The 27,349-nt window shown below is 37.9% G+C and overlaps 1 protein-coding gene across 1 annotated transcript; it reads right to left on the bottom strand.

The window, feature by feature from the left end:
• Positions 1 to 22,395: 22,395 nt before the first annotated feature.
• On the bottom strand, positions 22,396 to 26,203 carry LOC111884838 (protein trichome birefringence-like 38). Its single transcript, XM_023881142.3, has 5 exons — positions 25,742 to 26,203; positions 25,070 to 25,241; positions 23,913 to 24,088; positions 23,666 to 23,824; positions 22,396 to 22,913 (listed from the first exon to the last, which is right to left on the bottom strand). The coding sequence occupies exons 1-5, from the start codon at positions 26,092 to 26,094 to the stop codon at positions 22,628 to 22,630; spliced, it is 1,146 nt and encodes a 381-aa protein (XP_023736910.1). The 5' UTR covers positions 26,095 to 26,203; the 3' UTR covers positions 22,396 to 22,627.
• Positions 26,204 to 27,349: the final 1,146 nt, after the last annotated feature.

Here is a 27,349-nt window from a genome sequence, read left to right as displayed (position 1 = left end):
ATGGACAAATAATGTTATTTTTATAACCTTTACTTGTCCAATAATTGCTTAAACGATTGTACCACATGCGTCTAAATTGCTTTAACCCACACAAAGATCGTTGTAGTTTTATAGAATACATTCATTTGGGTTTTGCACTTAATGCTTTTGGCATTTTAAATCCTTCAAGGATTTTCACACACACACACACACACACACACACACACACACATATATATATATATATATATATATATATATATATATATATATATATATATATATAGAGAGAGAGAGAGAGAGTTAGGTTCAAATGTTTTCACTATCTATTGTATGCATGTATGATTAATTTTGGACCAATCATTTTAGTTATTTTAAGAAATTAATTAATGCATATTAAATGCTGAAGATGTAATTAATATCCATTATATCTTCAACATGTAATATGCGTTGATTACATTCTTAAAATAACTAAAATGATTGGTCCAGAATCAATCATACATGCACACAATAGATAGTGAAAACAAAATAACCTAACCCTATATATATATATATATATATATATATATATATATCAAGTGATCTATACCAGTAAGTTGTAACAACATCCATAAGACGCATCTATAAATTATCAAAGACTGCAAGACTGGTTAAATATCTAAAAGATCACTTTCAAGTGATCTATACAAGTAATTTGTAACAACATCCATAATATCACATGCAATGGCCCCAAAAACATTTCCCCTGTTAAGAGAATCTAATTCAGCTTGCATAACTTCTTTCCACTTAGCCTCATCATGTTCTCTTTTGACATTCAATAACATATTGTGGTTCGGGATTATTATTCATAATATCACATGCAACTGAATAAGAAAACATTGCACTTATATTATCAGTTTCATTTTGGTCACATATTGCTTAACTCACAATATCGGAGTCCTTCATCGTCATACTCCAAAGTTCATGCTCTAACTTTTGTATTTCACCTCTGGGACAATATTCTGCCAACATCAGAACCTTTTTAAGTCTTCCCAGCTCATGGCATTGGCTACTGGGAGGGATAACGACTTGACATAGCCGTTCCACCAAGAAAGAGCTCCATCCAAGAAAGTGCATGCTGCAAATTTTACTTTGCTAGCTTCAGGGCACACACAGATTTCAAACACCGATTCGGTTTTCTCAAACCAGCGTGTCAGAGCAATAACACCTCCGGTGCCATCAAAGGATTTGGGTTTAGCATTCGATAAATCTTTATTAGAACACTCCCTTGGGTGTCCAAGACTTTCCCCATGATTTGAGTTGTGAGCACCACTACCAGCTCCACTAGTACCACTGGCGTTAATTTGCATCATGGTGGCAACCATGACGGCGATTACTGCTGCTTCGAAGACAACAGGATCATACTGTGGAGGTGGTGGAATTGGTGGATTGTTGTTGAAACACCTATTTGATTTACGTGGTGACATCTTTTTCTACAAAGTTTAAAGAGGAAAATATGTTAAGTTCTCTATAGTAGTTATGAGTCAGGTGATATTGAACAAGATATATCTTAGTTCTAAACGCATTGTATCCTGAATTTCATAGTGTTTTGCGATTTACAAAAGAGGTCTACTAATATAAGTAAACAATTGTCGATGCCATTATGGCAATACTTGTAACAAATTTGTATAGTGTGTTCAATACCAAGTCTCTCCAAAATTACAATAAGTAATCATAGATTACCATAAGTAAGTAAATTGTAATTATGAAGTCATGAAATGAGTGTTAACTAAAATGCTTGTCAATTTCTTTGATATATTTGATACATAGTGTTTTGGAAAACTTGACCTTGATACTGGTCTATAATACATCAAAGTTAAAAGGAAAATCTTGACAGCATTGAGATTCCCTGAATAGTGTAAACACCTAGACACAGGGTTGAGTTCATATGTAGATAAGGTAGTATCTAGCGAATATCCGCAGTCCTAGTTTATATAAAAAATGTGAGTAGTGTAAACACTACTCGCGACGTGCATTGCCCTGAGTACTGGACTCTGCCACATGACACTCTGCTTTCATCAAACGCCTTTCTAATGTAGCCTGATGCTCCCAAAGAGTTCTTATTTTGGTTCGGGAAACAATCATCTCTTTTTGAAGAGTTTCAGTGTGGTTCTTGTTCTGATCATGGTCTTCGTCTAAGTGACGAAAGTTAACCGCAGTAATCTGAATGGTAGCGTTAATTTCCATGATTTGGTTGACCGATGCTCATGCTTGTTCCCTGTTACAAGCGATGCGGCGTATTATAACAGGAAGAGCCATGTCTGCTGAACCTCCTTTGGAGAGATTATAGAAGCCTCTTTCCATTCCGTAAGGAGGGCATTGGCTTTGTTCTTGGCTCCAGTTTCGTAAGTCTACAGCCCATCTTGGTATTGGTCCTTGAAAATTTTGTCTGGCTGCTGGGTATTGATCCGCTTGCGGTGGATTGTAGACCTCAAGATCTGAGTCGGTGCCTTCTGAATCCTCCTCATCTTCGACTCCCATTATTTCTATAGGATCCTCCTCCAGATCCTCTACAATCCAACCACCGATGCCTTGATTTGGGAAATAAGGGTCTCCATGTAGATGAAATCCTGCCATTGCGTCTGTGCGAGAATAGGGATACATGAAAACTCAAGAGTATGATATATGTTAAAGCCTAGATGTTGTACTTACGGTTCTTATAGTATCATAAATACTCCTATAGTATTTTAACTTTATGTTTGGTTCTATAGTTCTTATAGATTTGGTAAGTTTTAGACTTGTTGCAACACCACTATCACTCCCAAACACATGTTGGTCATATCTCAAATAAATATAGTTGATCAGGCTATATTTATCCCAAATATGATTACATAACTGTCTAGGTTTAACTGTAGTGTCCAACATCTAAATACTTTAATGCGGTTCTCACTATGATACTGTTCCTTGTATGTATGCATGTTAGTATACTTCTTATAAAATATTTAGATTTTAAAAGTATACTTTTAGTCAGAGCTCTTCAGCCCCATTGTATTTATAGTTGTATATCTTTTATGGTTTGATACTTAGTTCACTATAAACTTGCTCTGATACCAATCTGTCACGCCCCAAAGGCGGAATGGCAGAAACGTTCAGGGGCGGAGGACGTCATATACAATATCACAACAATTGCATAATAGCAATCAAAGTACAACAACCATGTATTGATAAACTATAAGTTTTACATATGTGTTCAAGTCATTGTATATATGACACCAAAATGTATATTAAAAGTTAAAAGACATGAGTCTATGAAACTCCGTCTTCTCAAAAACTCGTGGATGTACCTGTTTACTGATTTCCTGAGCATACAAGTAATTTTGAAAAGAGTGTCAACAATTAAGTTGGTGAGTTCATAAGCTTGTTTGTTATTGAAATCTGTCGTTTGTTCCTTGAAAATGTAAGTAAATTTTTCCTAGAAAATCCTATATTTTCTGTTGTAATATGTTGTAATCAAACGTGTAAATGTTATTGTACTCTGAGATAGTAAAATGTAGTTTTACTCACACAAACCATGAAAAGTATGTTCTCTCTAAACTGGAATAGTATCCTGGAATTGTACTTGTATGAAAACTGTGTGTTTGTAAATGTCTAGTTTTACCACCTATACTTGTAAAATACTGTATTGTAGTTTTATTATTAAATAAAACTATGTGAAGTTGTTTACTTATTCATACACTAATCGTTTTGTTCAATACCAAATTGTGAGTTATTATAACCATGCTTGATGACCTAAGATGACCTGAACACGACGTTCTTCAGGTGTCGAAATCGGTACGGCATTTGTCATCTCAGGCCTGCCAGCCTAGCTGTTGTAAGCAACTCAGGTGCGGGATTGCCAGTCCTGTATAGATCTATAAACAAGTGTCACGCTCTCCCACCAGGTGACTCTGGTTATAATTTCAGGACTTGGTTGGTACTTCGATAAGTACGTGAAGTGTGTCTTACAAATGCTATATTGACGGTTACGTGCAGAATAATGAAAAGTTACTTTGTAATAGATAAACTGTAAGTATATCTCATAAACTATCTTTATTATAGTTTATATGTTTGTTTTCCGTAATGTATTCTGAACTTTGAAAAGCAACATGTAAGTTCCATAAACTATACCTATTATAGTTTATATGTTTGTGTTTTACTGAAATGAAAACCTTTATATTCTTAATGATTTGGCAAGTTTAGATTGTAAAATCTGTGATACGGTTGTTCCATGAAATTCAATGTTTTATGTTCCAACGATACTAAAATAATTTGCAAAAATTATATTTTTGTTTAACAAGTTTAAAAACATTTTATACTTATATAAATATAAATTTTATATAATTATGATTAAATAAACAGTAGAATAAATAATTCTACCCCAAGCCCACAACCAAACAAGGAACAGGAAATGAAGCAAAATTATCAATTCTTAGTCTGTTGAACCCTAATTATATAATTTATACATATATAAATATATATTTTTAATAATGACAACAGTTAATAAAATATTGAAAATATTTAGATATTAACACAAATTTTATTGTGTTACACTTGTATCCCCCCTCTAAAATAGCGAAAAATCATGAAAATGTAAGGGTATGAATTCACCTTTTATGTGATAACGGTTTTGCTAACGGGTAGAAAACGGTGACTTCGGGCTAGGACACAGGAAATATAGCGTATCCTAATAATTTCAATCAAATAATAAAGTGTGATTTAAAATAATACAATTAATATATATGTTTGTATAATCATAAGTTTTATAATTAAAACTTACCAAAACTTGTAGGAATAATGGAAGTGATATGCCTCTTGATGTTGTTTTTGTTCTTGGAAATGAAAGGAAATGGACTAATATTTGAGAGAGAAGTGAAGGAAACTCGTTTACTTTGATGTAATATGAAAGTGATTTCTTTTTGTTTGCTTAAATATAAGGTAAGAAAAAATGAGGTGGCTTAAGTGTTTTCGGTTAGGAACTCCACCCGAGGAAAAGAGGATTTCGGCCGAAATGAGGTTAACCCACCGAGGAGAGTTTGCGGTCAAGAGAATGGCGGCCAAGACGTTTGCGGTCTTGGCCAAAATCTCGTTTGCTGTCCGAGGAGATTTTCGGTGGAGCATGATTTCGGTCCGAGGGAAGGGCATCTATGCGAGGGTTCTCGGTTTTTGATGTATTTAATTTCTTTTTAGTTTTTACAACACTTTAATAATAAAGGGTTTATATACATCAAAATTATTAATTTAGCCTTATTAAAATAACAATTTAAAAATGTTGACTTTTAATTAACAAGTTTTAACTTTTGTTGACTTTTACAAATTTGAAAATAACAGGTTGTCACAAAACTTTTAAAATTCTAGGGGTTTGAAATTAAAGTTTCATAAATGAGACTCTTCAAGTTCCAAAACTTGAGGGCAAGTTTTCTAACTTGTCAAAACTTTTTATTTCAATAACTTATGGATTTTAAAGTTCCATGAATGTGACCTTTCAAATTCCAAACTTGAGGACAAGTTATGAAACCTTTCAAGATCTCTTGAATTCTATAACTTACAAGAGTTAATAGTTTCATGAATAATGACTTTTTCATATTCCATAACTTGAGGACAACTTATGAAACTTTTTTCAAGAAACACATAGATCAAATTTAACTAATTCAATTATCACATAATTCATCATTTACCAATTTGACCTAATTTGATTCATATTACAAGATAACTTCAAATTTTACAAATAATTAGTTTTTCACAAAATCAATTAATTATCTTAAAATTTGACAAGCTTTATGTTTTTGGATGGGGATAAACATTACCATACTAGTAAAATCAAATTTTATGAACCAAAACAGTTTGTGGTAATGATCCTAATCCAAAACAGGCCAAAAACTCGAAAATTCTGCCATCTAATGAACCAACTCGTCGAGTGCACTAATGAACTCGACGAGTTCATCTTCATAAGGCACCTACTCGTCGAGTTCATAGATGGATTCGTCGAGTAGGCCCTAGCAGAATCTAGTAATGTCATTTTTCAGCTTTTGAAAAACACACAATTGCATCAATATACTAGAAAACACCCATGGATCTGATACCACTGTTGGGTTTTAGGTACTCTAACATTCCTATGGTGCACATATACCCCTAATGCTTTGGATCTATGTTTTCTCTAATTATAAATGCAACATTGTTATTCCAAAGCATAAAGCCTAAACTAGCATGCAAGGTAACATTTGAATCATAAAAACAGTTAGAAGATTACCTTGTGTAGTAGTGTAAAACCCAAAGTTTGGAAAGCCAAGAAAAGAAAGAAAACCCCAATTTTTTTAAGGGGAGACTCGGCGAGTCCAAGGAGGGACTCGGCGAGTCCGAGTGGGATCCGGGTTGAGGTGTGAGCGACCGACTTGGCGAGTCGGCCAAGGTGACTCGGCGAGTCTGGTCTGAACGAGGAAAACCCTAAATCCGGGACTTGGAGCCTATTTAAACGTCTTATTCTCCTCCCTAGGGTTCCTTTGTTGCCTCTCTACCTCAGAACACCAAACCCTAGCCACCATATCCGTTTTTGAGCTAGATCTTGCCTTGAAGAGTGTACTAAAGCTTGGAGAAGGAAGAAAGGCCTTGGAGGTGCATGAAGGGACTGTAGATCTGGGATTGAGAAGACATTTCAGACCAATTGGAGGTAATAAGCTGTTGCTTGGACTCCCTTTGCACCTAGATCTATTCTTATGAGTGAATTTTGGACATTTTTGGTATGATATGTAACCATTTCGAGTTAGAGGTCCAGATCTGAGGTTGCTACCTCAGATCCATGCTTGTTTTGGTCTAGAATCCCCTAAAGTATCAACCCTTGGTATGTTGAAGAAGTATGTTTGCCATAAACCCTAGTTTGAATGTGTTTTGATCCTAGATCTCTTAATCTACACGTAAAGTTTGCCACTTTACGTGGGGGATAGGCCTTAGAAGTATGGATCTACGAGTTGGAAGCCCTGTTTGGCTCGAAAAGCCACTGCATGGATTAAGGACTGAATAGACTCGGCGAGTCCTTCGAATGGACTCGGCGAGTATCTTGAAGATGAGGAGGAACTCGACGAGTGGGATGAATAGCTCGTCGAGTCGGATGAAGTTAGGCATGAACTCGGTGAGTTGGAAGAACAACTTGACGAGTTGGTTGAAGATTGCCTTGGACTCAGCGAGTTTATTCTTGGACTCGGCGAGTCAGGTCGCGAAACCCCAAACCCTTCGAGTTGAAACTCGAATCAGTGAGTCGGGTGCAGACTCAGCGAGTTGGACAGGTCAGGACTCAGGAATAGTTGACTCGGCGAGTCATGGACTGACTCGGCGAGTCGAGTCGCAAATAGAAAGACCCTGAGCATATGAACTCGGCGAGTTTTTGGGTGGACTCGGCGAGTAAGGTTGACCTGGAAGGTTGACTTTGATCAGGATTTTGACCTTGACTAGAGTTGACCTAGTTGACCTTTGGAGGTCAGTTGGACTAAGTGTTATTTTGGCATTGGTAGCTCGAGGAGCTAGTGGAGCAGCAGTTCGGAGACAGAGGTCAAGTAGCAGTCAAGGACTAGCAGCATCAGTCAGCAGTCTCAGGTGAGTTTCCCTTCAGTAGGAACGGGTCTAAGGCCACAATGCCGGCCTGTTCAGTTAGCCGTAGTTTCTGGACTTCGGTCTAATGCAGTAGCTAGTATGTTTGACGCCTCCGTGGCTCAGACAGGATTTATGTGTTTATGCTAGTTGATATGTTTATGCTATGTTCAGTCAGCTTCAGACTTCGGTCCGATGTAGGGGACAGAGGTCCCAGTCAGCTTCGGACTTCGGTCCGATGTAGGGGACAGAGGTCCCAGTCAGCTTCGGACTTCAGTCCGATGTAGGGGACAAGGTCCTAGTCAGCTTCGGACTTCGGTCCGATGTAGGGGACAAGGTCCCAGTCAGCTTCGGACTTCGGTCTGATGTAAGGGGCAAGGCCCCAGTTAGTCCGGACTTCGGTCCGATGCAGTGGGCAAGGCCCAGTATGTGCTTTATATGTTATTGTGTGGTATGTGGTAGATTGGGGGAGCTCACTAAGCTGCGTGCTTACGGTTTTCATTTTTGGTTTCAGGTACTCGGTTTTCAAAAGAGGAGCTCGGGAAGATTGCAGTGCACACACCATAGTCAGTTAGCCTGGGGATGTTTGACTCTGATAATGAGATTATGTTTTGAATTAATACTCTAAAAATTATGTTATGACTTATGATACAGTTTTGTAAATATGGTTTTAGTAATGTTTTAAAAGAAATTTTTTGTCGTAATTTTTGGGTCGTTACAAGTTGGTATCAGAGCCTTGGTTTGAAGGATTCGGATGCACCTCCGGGTGTATCTGGACTCAAACTAAGGGAAAGATAAAGAGATTTTCAAAAAGGAAAAAAAAAACGTTTTCAAATGGAATTCTAAAAAGCACTTAGAAAGAAAAGAATTCTTAAACAAGATAAAGGTGTGGTGCATGCAATCAGCCGAGCTCGAGTAAGTACTCCCAATTCACCCATACAAGTTATGTTATGATTATCAGTATCAGTTTCAGTATCAGTTTCAGTTTCAGTTTCAGTTTCAGCTTCAGTAGAACAACATGCTAGAATAGGACTAAGGATCTAGGATGATGCCTTATGTGCCTGCTTTATGTGTTCCGGCTTGATGAGAATTGCATGCTAGTGTTGAGTAGACAGTAGTAGGCTAGCCTGCGTAGGTTATGCCTGATAGTGTGAGCTTAGCATTGTATGCTAGTGCAGTTTCTTGTAATGAGAATAGTTTTGCCTGAGTATGTTTCCTTTATCCGAATGCTGCTTGCTTTGTGCTTTGTGGGACTCTGAGTGATGGGAGTTAGCCATTAGGTGAATACATCACATCACATGTGATCAGGGTTGAATAATCTCAGAGTGTTGGATTTGGCCCTACGGCGTAGCTCTTGTCTGAGTCCAACCGTTGTAGGGACGAGACTTTTACTCGAAGGATTATCCGAGCCTCTTTACATGTGATGGTATTCAGGTGGTGGCTAATTGGCATTACAAGGAGGCCTTCAGCAACTGAGGACTGGTTTAGGTGGAGTCAGAAGTTCCCTAGGGAAAGCCTAGGATGAGAGTAGCAGAGATCAGTATTAGTAGAGGTGATTTGGTGGAGTTGAGGTAACTCTTGAGGAAAGTACGGATAGATGTGGAAGGTAGTAGGGGCCCATACTACTGAAAGCAGAGGATCCGTACTCGATTCAAGAGGGGCCAAGACGAAACCAGGGAATGGTGGAGTGAGTGAGAAATCCCTCAGCAGTAGTGTGTAAATTGATTAGGAATTGTTATATTTTCAGCATGGTGACATTCGCGAGTTACCAGTTAGCAGTTCAAGCGTCGAGGAGGGATCTGGCTCGGGCTTTAGAGCCGGGCAGCTTGATGATCAGATGAGGGATTTCATTTCCGCAGAGATCACGCGCAACATCATTGATCAGACTCCAGTGATTTTCGGTTCAGTTAGGGAGGCCATTGTGGAGCTCATGGACAGTCATCTTGAGGCCTTTAAGGCCGGGATAGTTTCAGGACAGATTGGGGCTCGTCTAGGTCCCGATTCTTATGGAGTTTAGGGATCCATCTGGGAGGGAGATCCCATTTCTATTTTTTGCCATCAGGGGACAGGAGTGAGTGGGGCATCATGCCTCCAAGAGAGACCTTTGCATGATTGGATAGTTGAGGAGGTTACGCGAGCCCTTCGCGAGGATCTGCCCGACATGGTCGTGAGGATCACTGATAGATTGATCGAGAGGCTCCAGGATCAGACAACTGTTGTTTAGCCAACGGTCAGGGAGTCGGAAAGGAAGAGGAAAATGGATGAGACTCAGGTAGCCACAGGTTCGGGTAAAAGGCTCAAGGGTTCGGATTTGAGGACGAGGAACTATCAGAGCCGCAGTCGATGCGGGAAGTGCGGAAGGACGCACATGGGTGTGTGCAGGCGTAGAAGTGGTGGCGAAGCTGGATGTTTCAAGTGCGGCCAGATTGGTCATTTTAGCAGAGACTGTGTTGTTACCATCGCCCAGGGACTTGATACGTTACGTTTCCATTGCAGCCAGAAGGGACACAAGAAGGCCCACTGTCCGAGTTTGTATACAGCAGGGCTGGTGTCAGCTCCTGCCCCTGGGACTTCGAGAGCCACCAGTGGACATCAGGGCCGGGCAAGGGCACCTACGGCTCGGAGCCGAGTTTTCCGATAGATTTCAGCAGGGATTCGAGCAGCACTGAGTGATGGAGGTATGTATCTTTTACTTTTCTGTCAGCTATTGTTTGTGATATTATTGTTATGTTGCTGCATTGTTATCAATAAGCTTAAGTGTTGGGGTATTGTATTTCCTGCTTGTGGTTGAGTTTTATGCCATCTGCATACCTTGGAATTGAATGGTGAATTGGAGGTCGTCCCCTCTAGATCAGGTTACTTCGGATACAGTAACTGTAGCATGTATGTGTAAGATGCAGTAGTGCCTTACTACTTGCGGAAGGCGTTAGTCGGGTAATGATCAGTTATATTCTCAGTAGTGATAGTCCAGAGTTTTTAGTGGAGTAGCTAGCGGTCAGTAAGGGAGTGGGTTGGAGATGTGCACCCCAAACGCAGGTTCTCGGGATGTAGTCCCTAAAGCAATTACAGTTAAGGACCGAAGGGTGCTTAGTCAGAAAGCAAGAAGGGTGCGGATCTGGTAAGAGTTAGTTGGAGCGTTGGCAAGGGTAAACGTTGGCAGACAGCATATCGCCCTTTTAATGGAAGGAAGGTTGGAAATCCTTTCGACCAGTGAGTAGTAAGGATCTAGTTGAATCCAAGTGGGGGAGAACCCTCCGAGTATACAAGGATAAGAGCCACGTAGACTCAGAATGAGTGCGCGACCTCTGAGAGGAAATGATAGTAGCACAGTGATCGATGGATCGAGAAGTTCAAAATTGGGAGTTCGAGGACCTTCCCAGCAGTTAGTTCATGTAATCGAGATGGTTAGAAGCTGGTTGAGAATCCAGGATTGGATGACCGCCTGTAGAGGCTCAAGTGAGTCGGAATGAGGATCATGAGAACGGTTAGCAAGAGATGCCTTCGTAGTAGTAGCCAGTGGCAGAGTTAGCATGCAGGATTGTGTAGATTCAGGAGTTGGGAGTTTGGAAACTTCCCAACAATAGCTTCTTGTATCCGGATTAGTAGACGGTTGGTTTGGAAACCAAGCCGAAGAGTTCCTCGACGAAGCGCTAAGTATATCAAGGATATAAGATGTCGAGGATGATGTCGTATTCAAAGACTGAGGCTGGTTTTGAGAAATCAGGATGAGGAATCACTAGCAGTCAGATAGTAGTAGTAGTGTTGTAAGTCTGCGGGGGTAGCCGTAGCATTCACTAGCAGTCAGATAGTAGTAGTAGTGTTGTAAGTCTACGGGGGTAGCCGTAGCATTCACTAGCAGTCAGATAGTAGTAGTAGTGTTGTAAGTCTGCGGGGGTAGCCGTAGCATTCACTAGCAGTCAGATAGTAGTAGTAGTGTTGTAAGTCTGCGGGGGTAGCCGTAGCATTCACTAGCAGTCAGGTAGTAGTAGTGGTGTTGTAAGTCTGCGGGGGTAGCCGTAGCATTCATTAGCAGCCAGATAGTATTAGAGAGTTGTAAGTCCGCGGGTGTAGCCGTGGCCTTTATCAGATTGGTAGGCAGCATGAGCGCGTTGTTGGACGCGGGAAAGCAGTAGTTCCCACCCGTTCGGGTGCAGCAGTGAGGATATGGGAATCCATGGGTTAGATTTCGGATTTCTAAGTATTTCAGTTATGAGATCAGAGTAGTAGTGGACCGATGGGGTTCGGGCATGTTAAGGGCTACCGTCAGTCTGGGAGCCATCATATTGTTAGTCGTGGATTTGATGATGTCAGGATGTGACGTAAGGACCCGATCGGTGGATCGGGAGGTTGTTAAAGTTGCAGTATCAGGATGACTGGTGGAAGCTAGTTCCAAAGGAAGAGTTCGTTTAGAAGTTGTGGGAAGCAGCCATCCAACCAGTTCAGTGATTCAGTCAGTTCAGTGGTTCAGCCAGTTCAGTGATTCAGTCAGTTCAGTGGTTCAGCCAGTTCAATGATTCAGTCAGTTCAGTGGTTCAGCCAGTTCAGTGATTCAGTCAGTTCAGTGGTTCAGCCAGATCAGTGATTCAGTCAGTTCAGTGGTTCAGCCAGTTCAGTGATTCAGTCAGTTCAGTGGTTCAGCCAGTTCAGTGATTCAGTCAGTTTAGTGGTTCAGCCAGTTCAGTGATTTAGTCAGTTCAGTGGTTCAGCCAGATCAGTGATTCAGTCAGTTCAGTGTTTCAGTCAGTTCATTGTTTCAGTCAGTTCAATGTGTTTTAGCCAGTTCAGCGTTTCAGCCAGCTCAGTGTTTCGGGTAGTTTAGTGTTCCAGGCAGTTTAGTATTGCAGGCAGCTCAGCATTTCAGATAGTTCCAATAGGAGTAGCAGAGTGTATAGAACAATTATAAATAGTCGAGGAATCTTGCGGAGTCGCTGGGAGCGACTAGAAGATTGCGATGGAGTGTAGTGACCGGTAGGAGTCTGGTAACTCAGATATTGGCAGAATAGTTGGACCAGGGAGGTCTCAGTGCATCCGATAGGCGGATGAGGGGTATCATAATTCTCAGTCTGAGGAAGTAACGCTAAGAAAATTATGGAAAAGAGAAGGATTCAGTATGTACCAGCAGTAGTGGTCAGCACTATGAGTGGCTAGAGTGATGGTCAATAGGGGGGGAGTCCCAGGCAGAGAGTTGGAGGCAGTTCGTAGGACAGTTGGTCATAGCAAACTTCGAGGACGAAGTTTAGTTTAAGTGGGGGAGAGTTGTAACACCCAAAGTTTGGAAAGCCAAGAAAAGAAAGAAAACCCCAATTTTTTTAAGGGGAGACTCGGCGAGTCCAAGGAGGGACTCGGCGAGTCCGAGCGGGATCCGGGTTGAGGTGTGAGCGACCGACTCGACGAGTCGGCCAAGGTGACTCGACGAGTCTGGTCTGAACGAGGAAAACCCTAAATCCGGGACTTGGAGCCTATTTAAATGTCTCATTCTCCTCCCTAGGGTTCCTTTGTTGCCTCTCTACCTCAGAACACCAAACCCTAGCCACCATATCCGTTTTTGAGCTAGATCTTGCCTTGAAGAGTGTACTAAAGCTTGGAGAAGGAAGAAAGGCCTTGGAGGTGCATGAAGGGACTGTAGATCCGGGATTGAGAAGACATTTCAGACCAATTGGAGGTAATAAGCTGTTGCTTGGACTCCCTTTGCACCTAGATCTATTCTTATGAGTGAATTTTGGACATTTTTGGTATGATATGTAACCATTTCGAGTTAGAGGTCCAGATCTGAGGTTGCTACCTCAGATCCATGCTTGTTTTGGTCTAGAATCCCCTAAAGTATCAACCCTTGGTATGTTGAAGAAGTATGTTTGCCATAAACCCTAGTTTGAATGTGTTTTGATCCTAGATCTCTTAATCTACACGTAAAGTTTGCCACTTTACGTGGGGGATAGGCCTTAGAAGTATGGATCTACGAGTTGGAAGCCCTGTTTGGCTCGAAAAGCCACTGCATGGATTAAGGACTGAATAGACTCGGCGAGTCCTTCGAATGGACTCGGCGAGTATCTTGAAAATGAGGAGGAACTAGACGAGTGGGATGAACAGCTCGTCGAGTCGGATGAAGTTAGGCATGAACTCGGCGAGTTGGAAGAACAACTCGACGAGCTGGTTGAAGATTGCCTTGGACTCGGCGAGTCTATTCTTGGACTCGGCGAGTCAGGTCGCGAAACCCCAAACCCTTCGAGTTGAAACTCGAATCAGTGAGTCGGGTGGAGACTCAGCGAGTTGGACAGGTCAGGACTCAGGAATAGTTGACTCGGCGAGTCATGGACTGACTCGGCGAGTCGAGTCGTGAATAGAAAGACCCTGAGCATATGAACTCGGCGAGTTTTTGGGTGGACTCGGCGAGTAGGGTTGACCTGGAAGGTTGACTTTGATCAAGATGTTGACCTTGACTAGAGTTGACCTAGTTGACCTTTGGAGGTCAGTTGGACTAAGTGTTATTTTGGCATTGGTAGCTCGAGGAGCTAGTGGAGCAGCAGTTCGGAGACAGAGGTCAAGTAGCAGTCAAGGACTAACAGCATCATTCAGCAGTCTCAGGTGAGTTTCCCTTCAGTAAGAACGGGTCTAAGGCCACAATGCCGGCCCGTTCAGTTAGCCGTAGTTTCTGGACTTCGGTCTAATGCAGTAGCTAGTATGTTTGACGCCTCCGTGGCTCAGACAGGATTTATGTGTTTATGCTAGTTGATATGTTCATGCTATGTTCAGTCAGCTTCGGACTTCGGTCCGATGTAGGGGACAGAGGTCCCAGTCAGCTTCGGAATTCGGCCCGATGTAGGGGACAGAGGTCCCAGTCAGCTTCGGACTTCGGTCCGATGTAGGGGATGGAGGTCCCAGTCAGCTTCGGACTTCGGTCCGATGTAGGGGACAAGGTCCCAGTCAGCTTCGGACTTCGGTCCGATGTAGGGGGCAAGGCCCCAGTTAGTCCGGACTTCGGTCCGATGCAGTGGGCAAGGCCCAATATGTGCTTTATATGTTATTGTATGGTATGTGGTAGATTGGGGGAGCTCACTAAGCTGCGTGATTACGGTTTTCAGTTTTGGTTTCAGGTACTCGGTTTTCAAAAGAGGAGCTCGGGAAGATTGCAGTGCACACACCATAGTCAGTTAGCCTGGGGATGTTTGACTCTGATAATGATATTATGTTTTGAATTAATACTCTAAAAATTATGTTATGACTTATGATACAGTTTTGTAAATATGGTTTTAGTAATGTTTTAAAAGAAATTTTTTGTCGTGATTTTTGGGTCGTTACAAGTTGGTATCAGAGCCTTGGTTTGAAGGATTCGGATGCACCTCCGGGTGTATCTGGACTCAAACTAAGGGAAAGATAAAGAGATTTTCAAAAAGGAAAAAAAAAACGTCTTCAAATGGAATTCTAAAAAGCACTTAGAAAGAAAAGAATTCTTAAACAAGATAAAGGTGTGGTGCATGCAATCAGCCGAGCTCGAGTAAGTACTCCCAATTCATGCATACAAGTTATGTTATGATTATCAGTATCAGTTTCAGTATCAGTTTCAGTTTCAGTTTCAGTTTCAGCTTCAGTAGAACAGCATGCTAGAATAGGACTAAGGATCTAGGATGATGCCTTATGTGCCTGCTTTATGTGTTCCAGCTTGATGAGAATTGCATGCTAGTGTTGAGTAGACAGTAGTAGGATAGCCTGCGTAGGTTATGCCTGATAGTGTGAACTTAGCATTGTATGCTAGTGCAGTTTCTTGTTATGAGAATAGTTTTGCCTGAGTATGTTTCCTTTATCCGAATGTTGCTTGCTTTGTGCTTTGTGGGACTCTGAGTGATGGGAGTTAGCCATTAGGTGAATACATCACATCACATGTGATCAGGGTTGAATAATCTCAGAGTGTTGGATTTGGCCCTACGGCGTAGCTCTTGTCTGAGTCCAACCGTTGTAGGGACGAGACTTTTACTCGAAGGATTATCCGAGCCTCTTTACATGTGATGGTATTCAGGTGGTGGCTAATTGGCATTACAAGGAGGCCTTCAACAACTGAGGACTAGTTTAGGTGGAGTCAGAAGTTCCCTAGGGCAAGCCTAGGATGAGAGTAGCAGAGATCAGTATTAGTAGAGGTGATTTGGTGGAGTTGAGGTAACTCTTGAGGAAAGTACGGATAGATGTGGAAGGTAGTAGGGGCCCATACTACTGAAAGCAGAGGATCCGTACTCGATTCAAGAGGGGCCAAGACGAAACCAGGGAATGGTGGAGTGAGTGAGAAATCCCTCAGCAGTACGTACGCCCAACATACATGCCCAGCGTACGTACGCCCAACATACATGCCCATTAAGCACTTTTCCATTAACTGCTTAATACTTGCAACCAAAAGCCCAAACTTTAGATCCAAGTCTTATCAAACGTCTTAATCCATAAAGTCATGAACTTGGAACCTTTGCATGGCTCAAAAGGACCCAAACCTCACTTTTAGCATTCTACTTTCACCATAATGACCTAAACTCATGCATGGGTGATCCACAACAATCAAGATGCTAACTTTATGGACTTAGGACCTCAGAAATATCAAGAGAAGCAACTCCTAACTTCTGGAGTGGAAGGAATCCACTAGATCTCATCATATGACCAAAATGGGACCAAAAATTCATAAAGACTAGATCTAAGCAAACAAGGGGCAAGTTCCAAGCTTTATACCTCAATGAAGCTGGAAATGATGTGAGAAATCTATATCTACAAGCTCTCCTTTGATCGAGGCTCCTTCTTCCAAGTTCTTATTCTTCAAATCTCACCAAAACACCCTAAAACACACATAAGAAAGGTCAAATCTCTTCAAAGGGGGCTAGGGTTTCGAAATATGAATCAAAGGGCTTTAGAGGCTGAGAAATGAGAGATCCAAGGTTCATAATGTTTTTTAAATAGGGTCCAAACCCTAAATTTTAGGGTTTGTCCGCTGCATGCGTACGCCCCACGAACGAGGAGTACTCCCCACATACTACAAGTTTGCCGAAAATGGCAAAACTGCTCCCATAGGGACCAAATCTGCAAAGTATTAACATACCAAGGGTCAAAAATGAAAATACCTCGAATCGGACGTTACATAAACGAGTTGAAAATGGGTTGAACCATTTATATTTTCAAAAAAAAAAAAAACTTGAACATCAGTAAATCATTAAATCCAAACAAAATCACATACAACTTAAAAGTTCAAACAAATTTAAAACAACATAACCGTAAGTCCATAAAGTAAACTCACATCAAATGTTTAATTTCTAATTCTAAGAAACTTGACTTTCATTTTCACCAACTCGACTTCCACTTTCGGTATGATTGTCCTTTTCATCACCCATCTTCTCCATAATGATGGCACCACAAAGCTCCTCAAGTTAGGATTCCATTTTTGCTATACAATATATAAACTAAATGCTAATAATTAACTATAAGGAACATATGGTTGTATACGATAACAAATAAAATGTATAAATAATAAGTAGAAGTGAAATATAACCTTCTCCAAATACCCAATCTCTTAAAGACATAATTGCCTCAACTAAAGGAGGAGCTAAATAACTTCTATAAGAATCAAGTACCCTACCACCTGTGCTGAATGTAGATTCTAATGCCACGGTTGAGATAGGAACAACTAAGATGTCCCTAGCCATTCGAGCAACAATGGGGTATCGAATACCATAAGTTCTCCAATAATCCAAGATGTTGAAATTGTTAACTTGTGGCATGAGCTTCTTTCTCCTCTAAATAACACTCGAGTTTGGATTTCACAACTTGAGAGGTAACCTTGGTTGAGAAATTATCAAAGTCCTGAAATAATCAAAGTAATACATAACTACATAAGTACCATTAAAGTACACTATCACTAAACAACCATTAAACATTAGGCACTAAAATAATAAAAGAAAAACTTTTAAACATCAGACACTAAACATGTGAAATTGCATTAGACCTAAAAGTAGAATGGTACTTAGCATCAAACATTAAAAAAACCACCCTAAAAACTTTTTTTTACATCAGACATTATTGATTGATGTATAACATTAGACATTAAAAAAAATCATCATTTGCATTAGACATTAAGATTTTAGTGTAATTAGGAAAATTATCTAGAAATTAAAAAAACATTGAAATGATAATTAGCAAGTTGGCATCAGACATTAAAAAAACTAAAAATGTGAAAATAATAGATAAATAGCAAAGAACTTACCATCATTAGTGAAGAAGAAGCTCCATTTAAGTCATCATGAAGTTCTTTTGAGAGTTTGGCATGCTCTTGGCTTGATTGTTTTTGCCTTTATTCAAAATTGACTCGTCCACTTACTCATTGAACAACGAAAACAATTTTTCTTTTATTATTGGCAACTCAGAGGCGTACCCCGCCCCATACACTTTCTCATATCCCCATTCAACAATCTGAAATTTATATCATGGATCCAAAACAACCGAAATTGTCATAACTGTGCTAAATTCAGTCCAATACTTCTCAAATTTTGTGTACATCCTTGTAGTCATATTTTTCATAAACCTTTCATGGTTGTCTTTTTCTTTATGTAAGGACACTCGAACCATCAAACCATTGGCAAAATAAAGATTAGTAGTAGGATACTTAGAACCAGAAAAAGCACACGTCACCTCATAGAAAACATTTAAAAACTTGAAAATTCTTTAAATTTTACCCCACTCCTCACTTGTTGGGCAATGTGAATAGTTAGAATCTAGTTTTGCAAATGAATAAATGCATTTTTGTAGTACAAAAAAGATTCTAACATCATATAGGTGGAGTTCCATCGAGTGGGAACATCTTGCTTTAGACATTTAGATAATTGTAACTCTACATATGCAACACTATCTTTGAACCTTTTCTTCCTCAATTGAGAACCCTTATTGTAGTTTATCCTCTCTTTAACCTTTATTACAACATCGTATAACTCTTTCAAACCATCTTGCATAATTAAATTTAAGATGTGTGCACAACACCTCACATGAAAGTATGCACCTTCCGAAAGCAAATCAATTTCACTTTTAAGAAAATCAGCTATCACATCGTTGGAAGGAGCATTATCCAAAGTAACCGAAAACACTTTTTTTTATGAATTCCTCAATCCTTCAAAAGACTAAAAACATGATTACTCATAGCAAGATTGGTGTGTGGTGGAGGTAAAAAATTGAAATTAAGGAATAGTTTTTGCAAGCACCAAGAACTATCAATGAAATAGGCTATTAAAGATAGATAACCATTAATGGTTATATATGTCCAACAATCGGATGTTAAACATATTCTACCTGGGGTACAACTCAACAAATATTTTATTTTTAACTTTTCAATCCCAAACATATTTTTGATATCAGATTTTATTGTATTCCTTGCAACAAGATTCACTTCACGATTTAAATAAGTGAAACATCATTTAATGCCCTCCTATTCTACAAATTGAAATGGAAAATCATGCCTCACAATAGCTATAGTTAATAATTCATGAAATTTAGAAGGGTTAAAATCAGGAATCCTATTAGTCAAAGAGCCACCACTACCACCACCATCTAATATCATCTGGTCAACATCCTTAAATCAATTTTTTTTCCATTTTTGTATATGGTGTTTCAAATTTCTAGTACTCATTCTACTTTCAACATTATAAACCTTACCACACTTTTACACTAACAATAAGTTTCACCATTTTCATCATGTTTGGGAAATTCATTGTGGGGCCAAACATCAAATGTTAGTTTCCGAGGACGTTTGACATCAACAATTGAGTTATTTGGATTTACTTGTTTATTTTTCCTTGTGTCATTTGGCTTTGGTGGAGGTGTAGGAGACTGAATATCATCATCTTCTGATATTTCCACTATATTCATCCTAAATGGAAAAAAATCAAAATTAGACATTAAGATTGAACCAAAAATCTCAATGCTTCATAAGATTAACAATACGACGATTGGTGAATGACAATTCTGTTGCTAGGGTTCGACATTGGCTTGTAGCTAAGTTGTTAACAGGTGTGATTGTAAGTGACAGAGCATCAAAAATTAGGCTTAGAAAAATTGAGTGTTTGGCATGAAATTTGAGAAGGAAATGAAACCAAAGGAAACTGAAAAGTTGTTGTCTACTTGTGTTGTGCTTACATACTAGTTATAAAGGAATATAATACGTGCGAAGATGAAAAGTCACCTAGTAATACAAAGTAACCAAAGATCTCTTCACTAAATAAAATAATTTAAAAACAATCCGTTAGGAAATTAATAATCAATTAAAATTATAATATTAAATTAATATATATTAAAAAATATTTAAAAGTTTTAAACGGGTTGGCGGGTTGTAAACGGGTTGAGAATTTCAACCCTAACCCAACTCATTTAATTAAACGGGTTAAACGGGTTGAAAATCTTAACCCAACCTACTTTTTACTGGGTTGGGTTTGAGTTGGGTTAGTGTGTTCGGGTTAGGATTGCCAACCCTAATCATCCTTAATTTCCTCTCATAGGGGGATTTTGATACTTCGTGTCTGTCCAGGAACACTTTCGTCATGATCTAGTGCATTTTCTGCTCTTTTTCTTTCCCGAGGATTTTTATCTTTAGAACCAAATGGCCTTCCACACTCCAGGTGTGTTTTATACTCTTGAGTAACTTTATCATCAAATTGTCCATATAAAATTTCAATTCGAGCTGGAACATTAACAAATGGTATATATGATTTAGTCATCCTTTTTCTGTCAGTAAATGCATCAGGGAATTGATTTGCCATTTCTTGGAAATGCATTATCGTTTGAACTTCCATTTCACATTACTTTATGCGAGGGTCAAGATATGATAAGGAAGGTTCATGCCATGAAACATCATTTTCTAGAATTTTCTTTTCTCCCCCTAATGGTGGGAAATTTGCCTCATCAAATTGCCAATTGGCTATGCATGATGTAAAAACATCATCACATGTTAAAGGTTTAAGATATCTTATAATAGATATTGACTCTAACCAACATATATTCTCAACCTTCTTTGAGGACCCATTTTTGTCCATTGTGGTAGTGCAATGGGGACATATACTGTACACCCAAAAATTCTCAGATGGGATATATTTGGCTCTTGACCAAAAGCAAGTTAGAAGGGAGAATATACATGATATAAAATTGGCCTCATGATATCAATGATCCATGATGTAAGATTGCATGACCCCAAATAGAAACATGAAGTTTAGTTCTCATTATCAATGGTCTAACTATTAGTTGAAGAAGTTTAATCAGTGATTCAGCTAAATCGTTTTGTGTGTGTGTGTACATTAGCAATTGGATGTTCAATAACAATTCCTACATACATACAATAGTCATTAAATGCGTGTGAAGTAAATTCACCTAACATTATCAATGCCCACTCTTTTGATAGTATAATAAAGGAAATGTGCCCTTAATTTAATAATTCAATTAAGAAACTTTCCAAATGCCATATTACGAGTTGATAATAGGCAAACATGAGACCATTTGTTGGATGCATCTATTAGGACCATAAAGTATCTAAATTGTCCACTAAAAAAAGTATCTAAATGGTCCAGATGGTGGATGAATCGGTCCAAATATATCACATTGAATTCTTTCAAGAAATCTAGGTGACTCTCTTTCACCTTTCATTGGAGAATATTTTATAATTAACTTTCTAAGGGAACAAAATGTACATGATCTTATGTTACTGGATTGGGGGGACTTCAGGTCCTTCAATGGATACCCATGTGTATTCTCAATTATATTTCACATCATTGTTAATCCCGGGTGACCCAATCTATCATACCATAAACTGAATGTCCATTGATCACAATATTTTTCTTTGATTACCATATTTGATTTAATCATATGTATATATGTGTAATACAAACTAGAATCAAGTATCGGTAGTTTTTCAAGCACATGAATTTTGTCATATCCTTTAAAACATGTCATTGAAACTTAGTAAGTTTCTATTAGGCTTTGGAGAAAATAAGACATTTTCTATACAAAAGTTTGTACTGTTTGGTAATATAAACTAGAATCAAATGTTGATAGTTTTTCAAGCACATGATTTTTGTCTATAATATACATATATTTCTTATTTTCAATGTTTATAGTTTTTGTGTCATATCCTTTGAAATATGTCATTGAAACTTAGCAAGTTTCTATTAGATTTTGAAGAAAATAAAACATTTTCTATACAAAAGTTTGTACTATTTTGTAATATAAAATGGGCTTTCCTAGTTCCATCTATTAAGTCAAAAGACGTGATATTGTATGAATGACTTTATTGGTACTAATTATGAACAATATTTCTTTTCTTATACAAAGATCTTCAATCTTTTCTTGATGTTGTGCTTAAGTTGGACTCCTATTAAACTTAAGTACGATGTAATTTCCTCTTGATTAGAGATTTCATGTTGACATGTTATAAAATCGACTTACTTAAAATAAAATTTACAAAACTAAACAAAATTGGACTTTTATGTTATACTTTTCAAACTTCATGACGAAAGCAAGGTAGAATTATTGGGTAAGCTAAAAAATAAAAATAAAATAAAATTATTATGATAAGTTGTCCAAATATTGAAAAATAATTTTTATTTTTATATTAATAATATATAATCTTCTAAAAAATCTTGAATCCACCTGTTTTCCTTTAACAGGTGTCTTGTTCATGCATCTTCACATGGGTCGTCTAACCTACCACCTGCCTTCTCAGCTTACAATCCTAAACCCTAACCAAAAATAAGAACGAGGTGGACCACTCTACTCATTGGTTAGCCTGTCATGTTTTGATTACAACCAATATGGAACATCCATAGATAAAAAATTAGAATTTAAAATTATATTTCATCATAAATAAATGAGTAGCAAATAAGATTGACATGCTTTTAGCTTTGACATTAACTATTATTACACATGATAAAAAGTGCAAAAAAAAAAGTTTGCTTCAAATAAAATCAATCACCCCCTCTTTTTGCTTTATTGCATTTCATTGCAAATGTATTCATTGTGTATACAAATAAATCATATATGACCCAAATTTACCTATTGATCATGTGAGGAAAGATGCATACATAAGTTGGTTCCAAGTATCGGGTAACCCGGGAACACACCAATGACTGCAATCCACACCCGAGTCACTATAAGATGAAGGATGTGCATCTTTCCTCAATTGAGACAATGTTGTGATATCGAGCAAAATAACTGGTTTCTTTACATTACTTAGGACTTTGTTTAGAACAACCTGAGCTTCGGGTAAGCCTGTTGGGTATGATGATCCTTCTATAGGTTGTAATTCCCCATAACAATTTCTTGATGATGATCCCCATTCCTTTCCCCTATAGATTTTATCACATAAACACCTTTTAATATATATCATGTCAATTTGGTAATATGTTACAAGAATATAATCAAATTTGTTGTAAATGACAGTTGCATTGTCGTAAATGTGCATACAATGTTGAGAGATTTATGTACTGTTGTTTCTTTTTAACTTAATGGACTTAATATATATAATTTTTTTTTGACATGTGTCAAGATATAAGACTCAGCATAGAAGATATCCAGAACATGAGGGCATGTTTGGATCACAAAAATTAGAATTTAAGATTCATTCCGTGACGTGTTTGATTGTCAGTGGCACATAATTCAATTGGGTAGTATTTTCTCAAATCTCATTTTTGATCGATTTATCGTTCCCTTGGATTGGGTTAAATGTATTTTATTCAATATTTTTTTATTAAAAAACCAAAATACCGTAATTATACATATATTAAAATAAATAAACTACCAAAATCTAATTGTAAATGAAAATATAGAAATTAAACAATTTTGATTGATAAGTCTTGTCCCATTTTTTGTGAATTCGATCGTATACCAATTTATTTGACAGATTCCATTGTTTCCAAATACTTTTTATGAACAAAAATGTTTGGTTAAGTCCTAACTGTTTACAAATTCGACCTTATTAAATTTTCCCCTCCAAATTTTATGAGAGTTTCATCATTTATCATATATGTACATATTTTCCCTTTTCAAAATAAACATTATTTAAGAGGAAAAACGAAGCCTTAATGTCGGATGTACTTACATGTAATGTGTAGGAGAGATTCCTTGAAAGAATACTTTAGTTTTAGATGGGTCAACGTTAAGGTCAACCCATCTTCCCCAAGTCGACATGCCCTTATAATATGCTGCTAAACGATCCATATCTTTCGTGATAGTTGACCCATCTTGTATGTAGTCAAATCTGTAACAAAAATGCCCCGAAATATCATATATCACATACTCAATTTACGTTACACAGATAAAAAATAATAATTACACAAAAATCATACGGTTGTAAATCTCCAGTGTGGGTCCACCAATGCCAGGAGTTGAACACGAGCACATCCATCCCTTTCCATGTATCACCGCCTTGAATCGAATTCAAATTCAAAACATTTCCTATACTTTGTTTCTGAATGTCTACCAAATATGGTGTGCGATACAGATATATCGTCACACCATAATCCTGTGTATAAAATGAGGTTGAAAATATGATTGTTTTAAAATCTGTGTAAAATTTAAATATGATTGTTTTTAATTTAATTATATTTAAATAAGTTATCAAAATGTACTAGGAATTTTATTTATGAGGTTTGTTTTTATGATTGATGTTTTGTGCACGTTATGACAATGTTTGAGATTGGTCACATGCCACGTTATTGACTACAAAAATCCAAAAATGGACCTCATGATATATCACAAGAACCACTGTCAAATTCAAGGGAATCACTCGCTTTTTGATGCTGTTTCTTTACACCTTCCACATTGGGAACATGCTTCTGAAACCCTTTTATCTTTTCTTTCGAATTATTTGATTTTTGGTAGATTTATTTCAAAAAAAAGTCGTAAAGCACAAAACCATGCTTTTGGTATTAAATAATTTTTAAAGACATCAAATATATGCATTAAAGATTCGTACATTTTTTAAAATGAAAACTTGTAGAAAACCCATGTAAAGTAGATATTTCAAGAAACAATATTTAAATAGTTGATTATGGAAAGAATTTGTAATAAAGTTTTAATGTGGATGTGACATGAAAGAGACATATCCAAACACAAACAAACATAAGCAAAATTGTCTCTATAGTTGACAATTAGACATCTACCGGAACCACCACTTCTCCCACTACCCATGCTTTTTGCAGCCGTCGGTGCGGCTTTTGGGCCCGCCGGAGAAGTGTGCTCCATCCAGTAGTTAAATACGATTATTTTCAAATACGTAAACAACACTCATAATCACATATAATTATAAAATAACTACAAGGCATCATTAGAAAAAATAATTAATATTTTATCAATTCATTTAACTTTTTACCATGCATTATATATATATATATATATATATATATATATATATATATATATATATATATATATATATATATATATATATATATATATATATATATATATATTCTAAAAAGAATAAAAAAGAAGGGAGAGAGACCTGAAAAGCGAGGGAAGTAAGGCCGTCTCTACGGAGAAAAGTGGCCTTTGAATTGGGCACCGACGCATGAAGCAAACATGCCAACGATTCCCACTGATTCAGACTCAGTGAGTCACCCACAAACATCACCTTCTTCCCTCTCCATTTGTTCAACAAATTCACCCCATTAAACCTACATCCATTTTCATCACAATTCAGTTATTATATACAAATATAAAACCATTTCGAGAGTTTTCACGTATGAATATGTATGTGGTGTATATATGTACATATTATATAAGCTAAAATGTCTTGAATAATTAATAAAGAATGGTATATATGTTATTTAGTCATCGTCTTGATCTACGAGTCAAACGTTCAACACATGAAACAAACGACAAAGGTCATGTATACAGAATATTCAAACAGAACAATTAGATGGAATTGTAGTTAATTTGAAATAATGTTGTCGTGTAAATGAAAACGAAAGATAAAGAGAATAATAACGAGTTATATTTATTGCAAAAGTGTTACTCCTTTTCAATGTTTTTGTTTCTTCTTTTAATGTGCAATTATTACGCATAAGGGAAACTTGTGTTAGTTTAAAGACAAGAAATAAATGTAATATTAATTACAAAAAGTAGCTGAAGGTAATGGTTCTAGTGAGAGAGAAAGAGAGAGAGAGAGAATAACCTGGGGAGGTCGCAAGTATCTGGTTTCCAGGCATACTTGAGATACTGAGTGTCTGAACGACCATGTTTAAGACAATCGAACTCTGAATCAATGTAAGGACAGCTTGAAGCTACATAAACAGGATATGAATTGTCTACAATCCATTTTCCTTTGTACAAATCACACCCTAACAACCCTCTTCTTCCCACGGGTTTTCTCTTAACCACTCTTTTTCCCCTCAAGGAACTACTAACACTAAAATTGCTACTGAATGTTGATAATGAGAGTACTTGTGTTTCAGCAACCAACACCTGCACTTGAAGAACAAGAAGAAGAAGAAGAAGAAAGATCTTACTTTGGTACCCAAAATCCATATCTTTATTGGATTTTGGTGAGGAGGTTGATCAAGAAATTGTGCCTACATAAAGCTGTCCTTATGCAGCTCTTTGGTCTCTAGGACTCGGACCCTTCTCATTTTTATATGTGTAAAGCGCCATGCTTTATAATTATCCGAAATTGTTTTACTTTATGTAATAATTGCTTTAACAATATTTTTCTAAAACATGGATTTGTTTTAATAATCTCTACATTTCATGTGATTTGAAGCACCATTGTGAACACAGTTACATATTGATAATTTATAGCCTCTTAATAAGTTTTGTTTGTTCTTTAAATATTAATTTAAATTGTTATTTGATTAGTTTGCTGAAACACCCCCCCCGGGGGGGGGGGGGGGGGGGGGGGGGGGGGGGGGGGCGCAAATAACAAACTTTTCACCACTTAGGATCTTTTAAGTAAAAACAAACAAGGGTTATCATAATATATATAACATAAGAAACAAACTTTAAATACATAATCTAATCATTTCAATATAAACTCTAAAACTGAAAGCTTTTCCATTTACCCCAATAAGGCTTTATCTAACCTTTTCCTCCTATTCTGAACACATGTAAGAGTTGCTCGTTATGTATGAAATAGCGTAGGGATACATTTAGTATGACAATTAAAATAACTATATATCATGATCTCATAATCACTCACAAGTGAAAGTCATAACTCAACATGCAAGTCATGGAAACTCAACATGTAGCACTTGACATTGACGAATCTAGAATAAAAACCTAGGTGAGTCATCAACATGCGGCACTTGACATTAATGACGAGTGTAGAATAGAAACCTAGGTGAGTCACTAGTTAACTGAACCCGATATAAATGAAATAGCTAAAAAATACTAGTAGTGGTTAGGTCATATAAGCAAGGAGGTGCCTCTGGTGCAGGTTCGATTGTAGATGCGAGCCTGAACTACACGGAGAGACCAGTTGCGATTGTGGATCGGAAGATCAAGGTGTTGAGGAACAAGGAGGTGCCTCTGGTGCAGGTTCAGTGGCAACATCGGAGAGGATCCGAGTTGACTTGGGAGTCGGAGCGGGAGATGCGTGCGCAACATCCAGAGCTATTTCAGGGATGAGACTTCGAAGGCGAAGTCTGATTCAAGTGGGGGAGAATTGTAACATCCGGAATTTCAGGTATTATATTTATTCATTTTATTTCAAGTTTTATAGAAGAACTCGGCGAGTTGGTGCGTAGACTCGCCGAGTAGAGACGCGAATCATTATCCGGGTGGATGG

The sequence above is a fragment of the Lactuca sativa genome, chromosome 4 (assembly GCF_002870075.4).
Source record: "Lactuca sativa cultivar Salinas chromosome 4, Lsat_Salinas_v11, whole genome shotgun sequence".
Classification (NCBI taxonomy): domain Eukaryota; kingdom Viridiplantae; phylum Streptophyta; class Magnoliopsida; order Asterales; family Asteraceae; genus Lactuca; species Lactuca sativa.
Note: the sequence above shows the minus strand (reverse complement) of the source record. Positions and strands in the feature narration are given on the sequence as shown.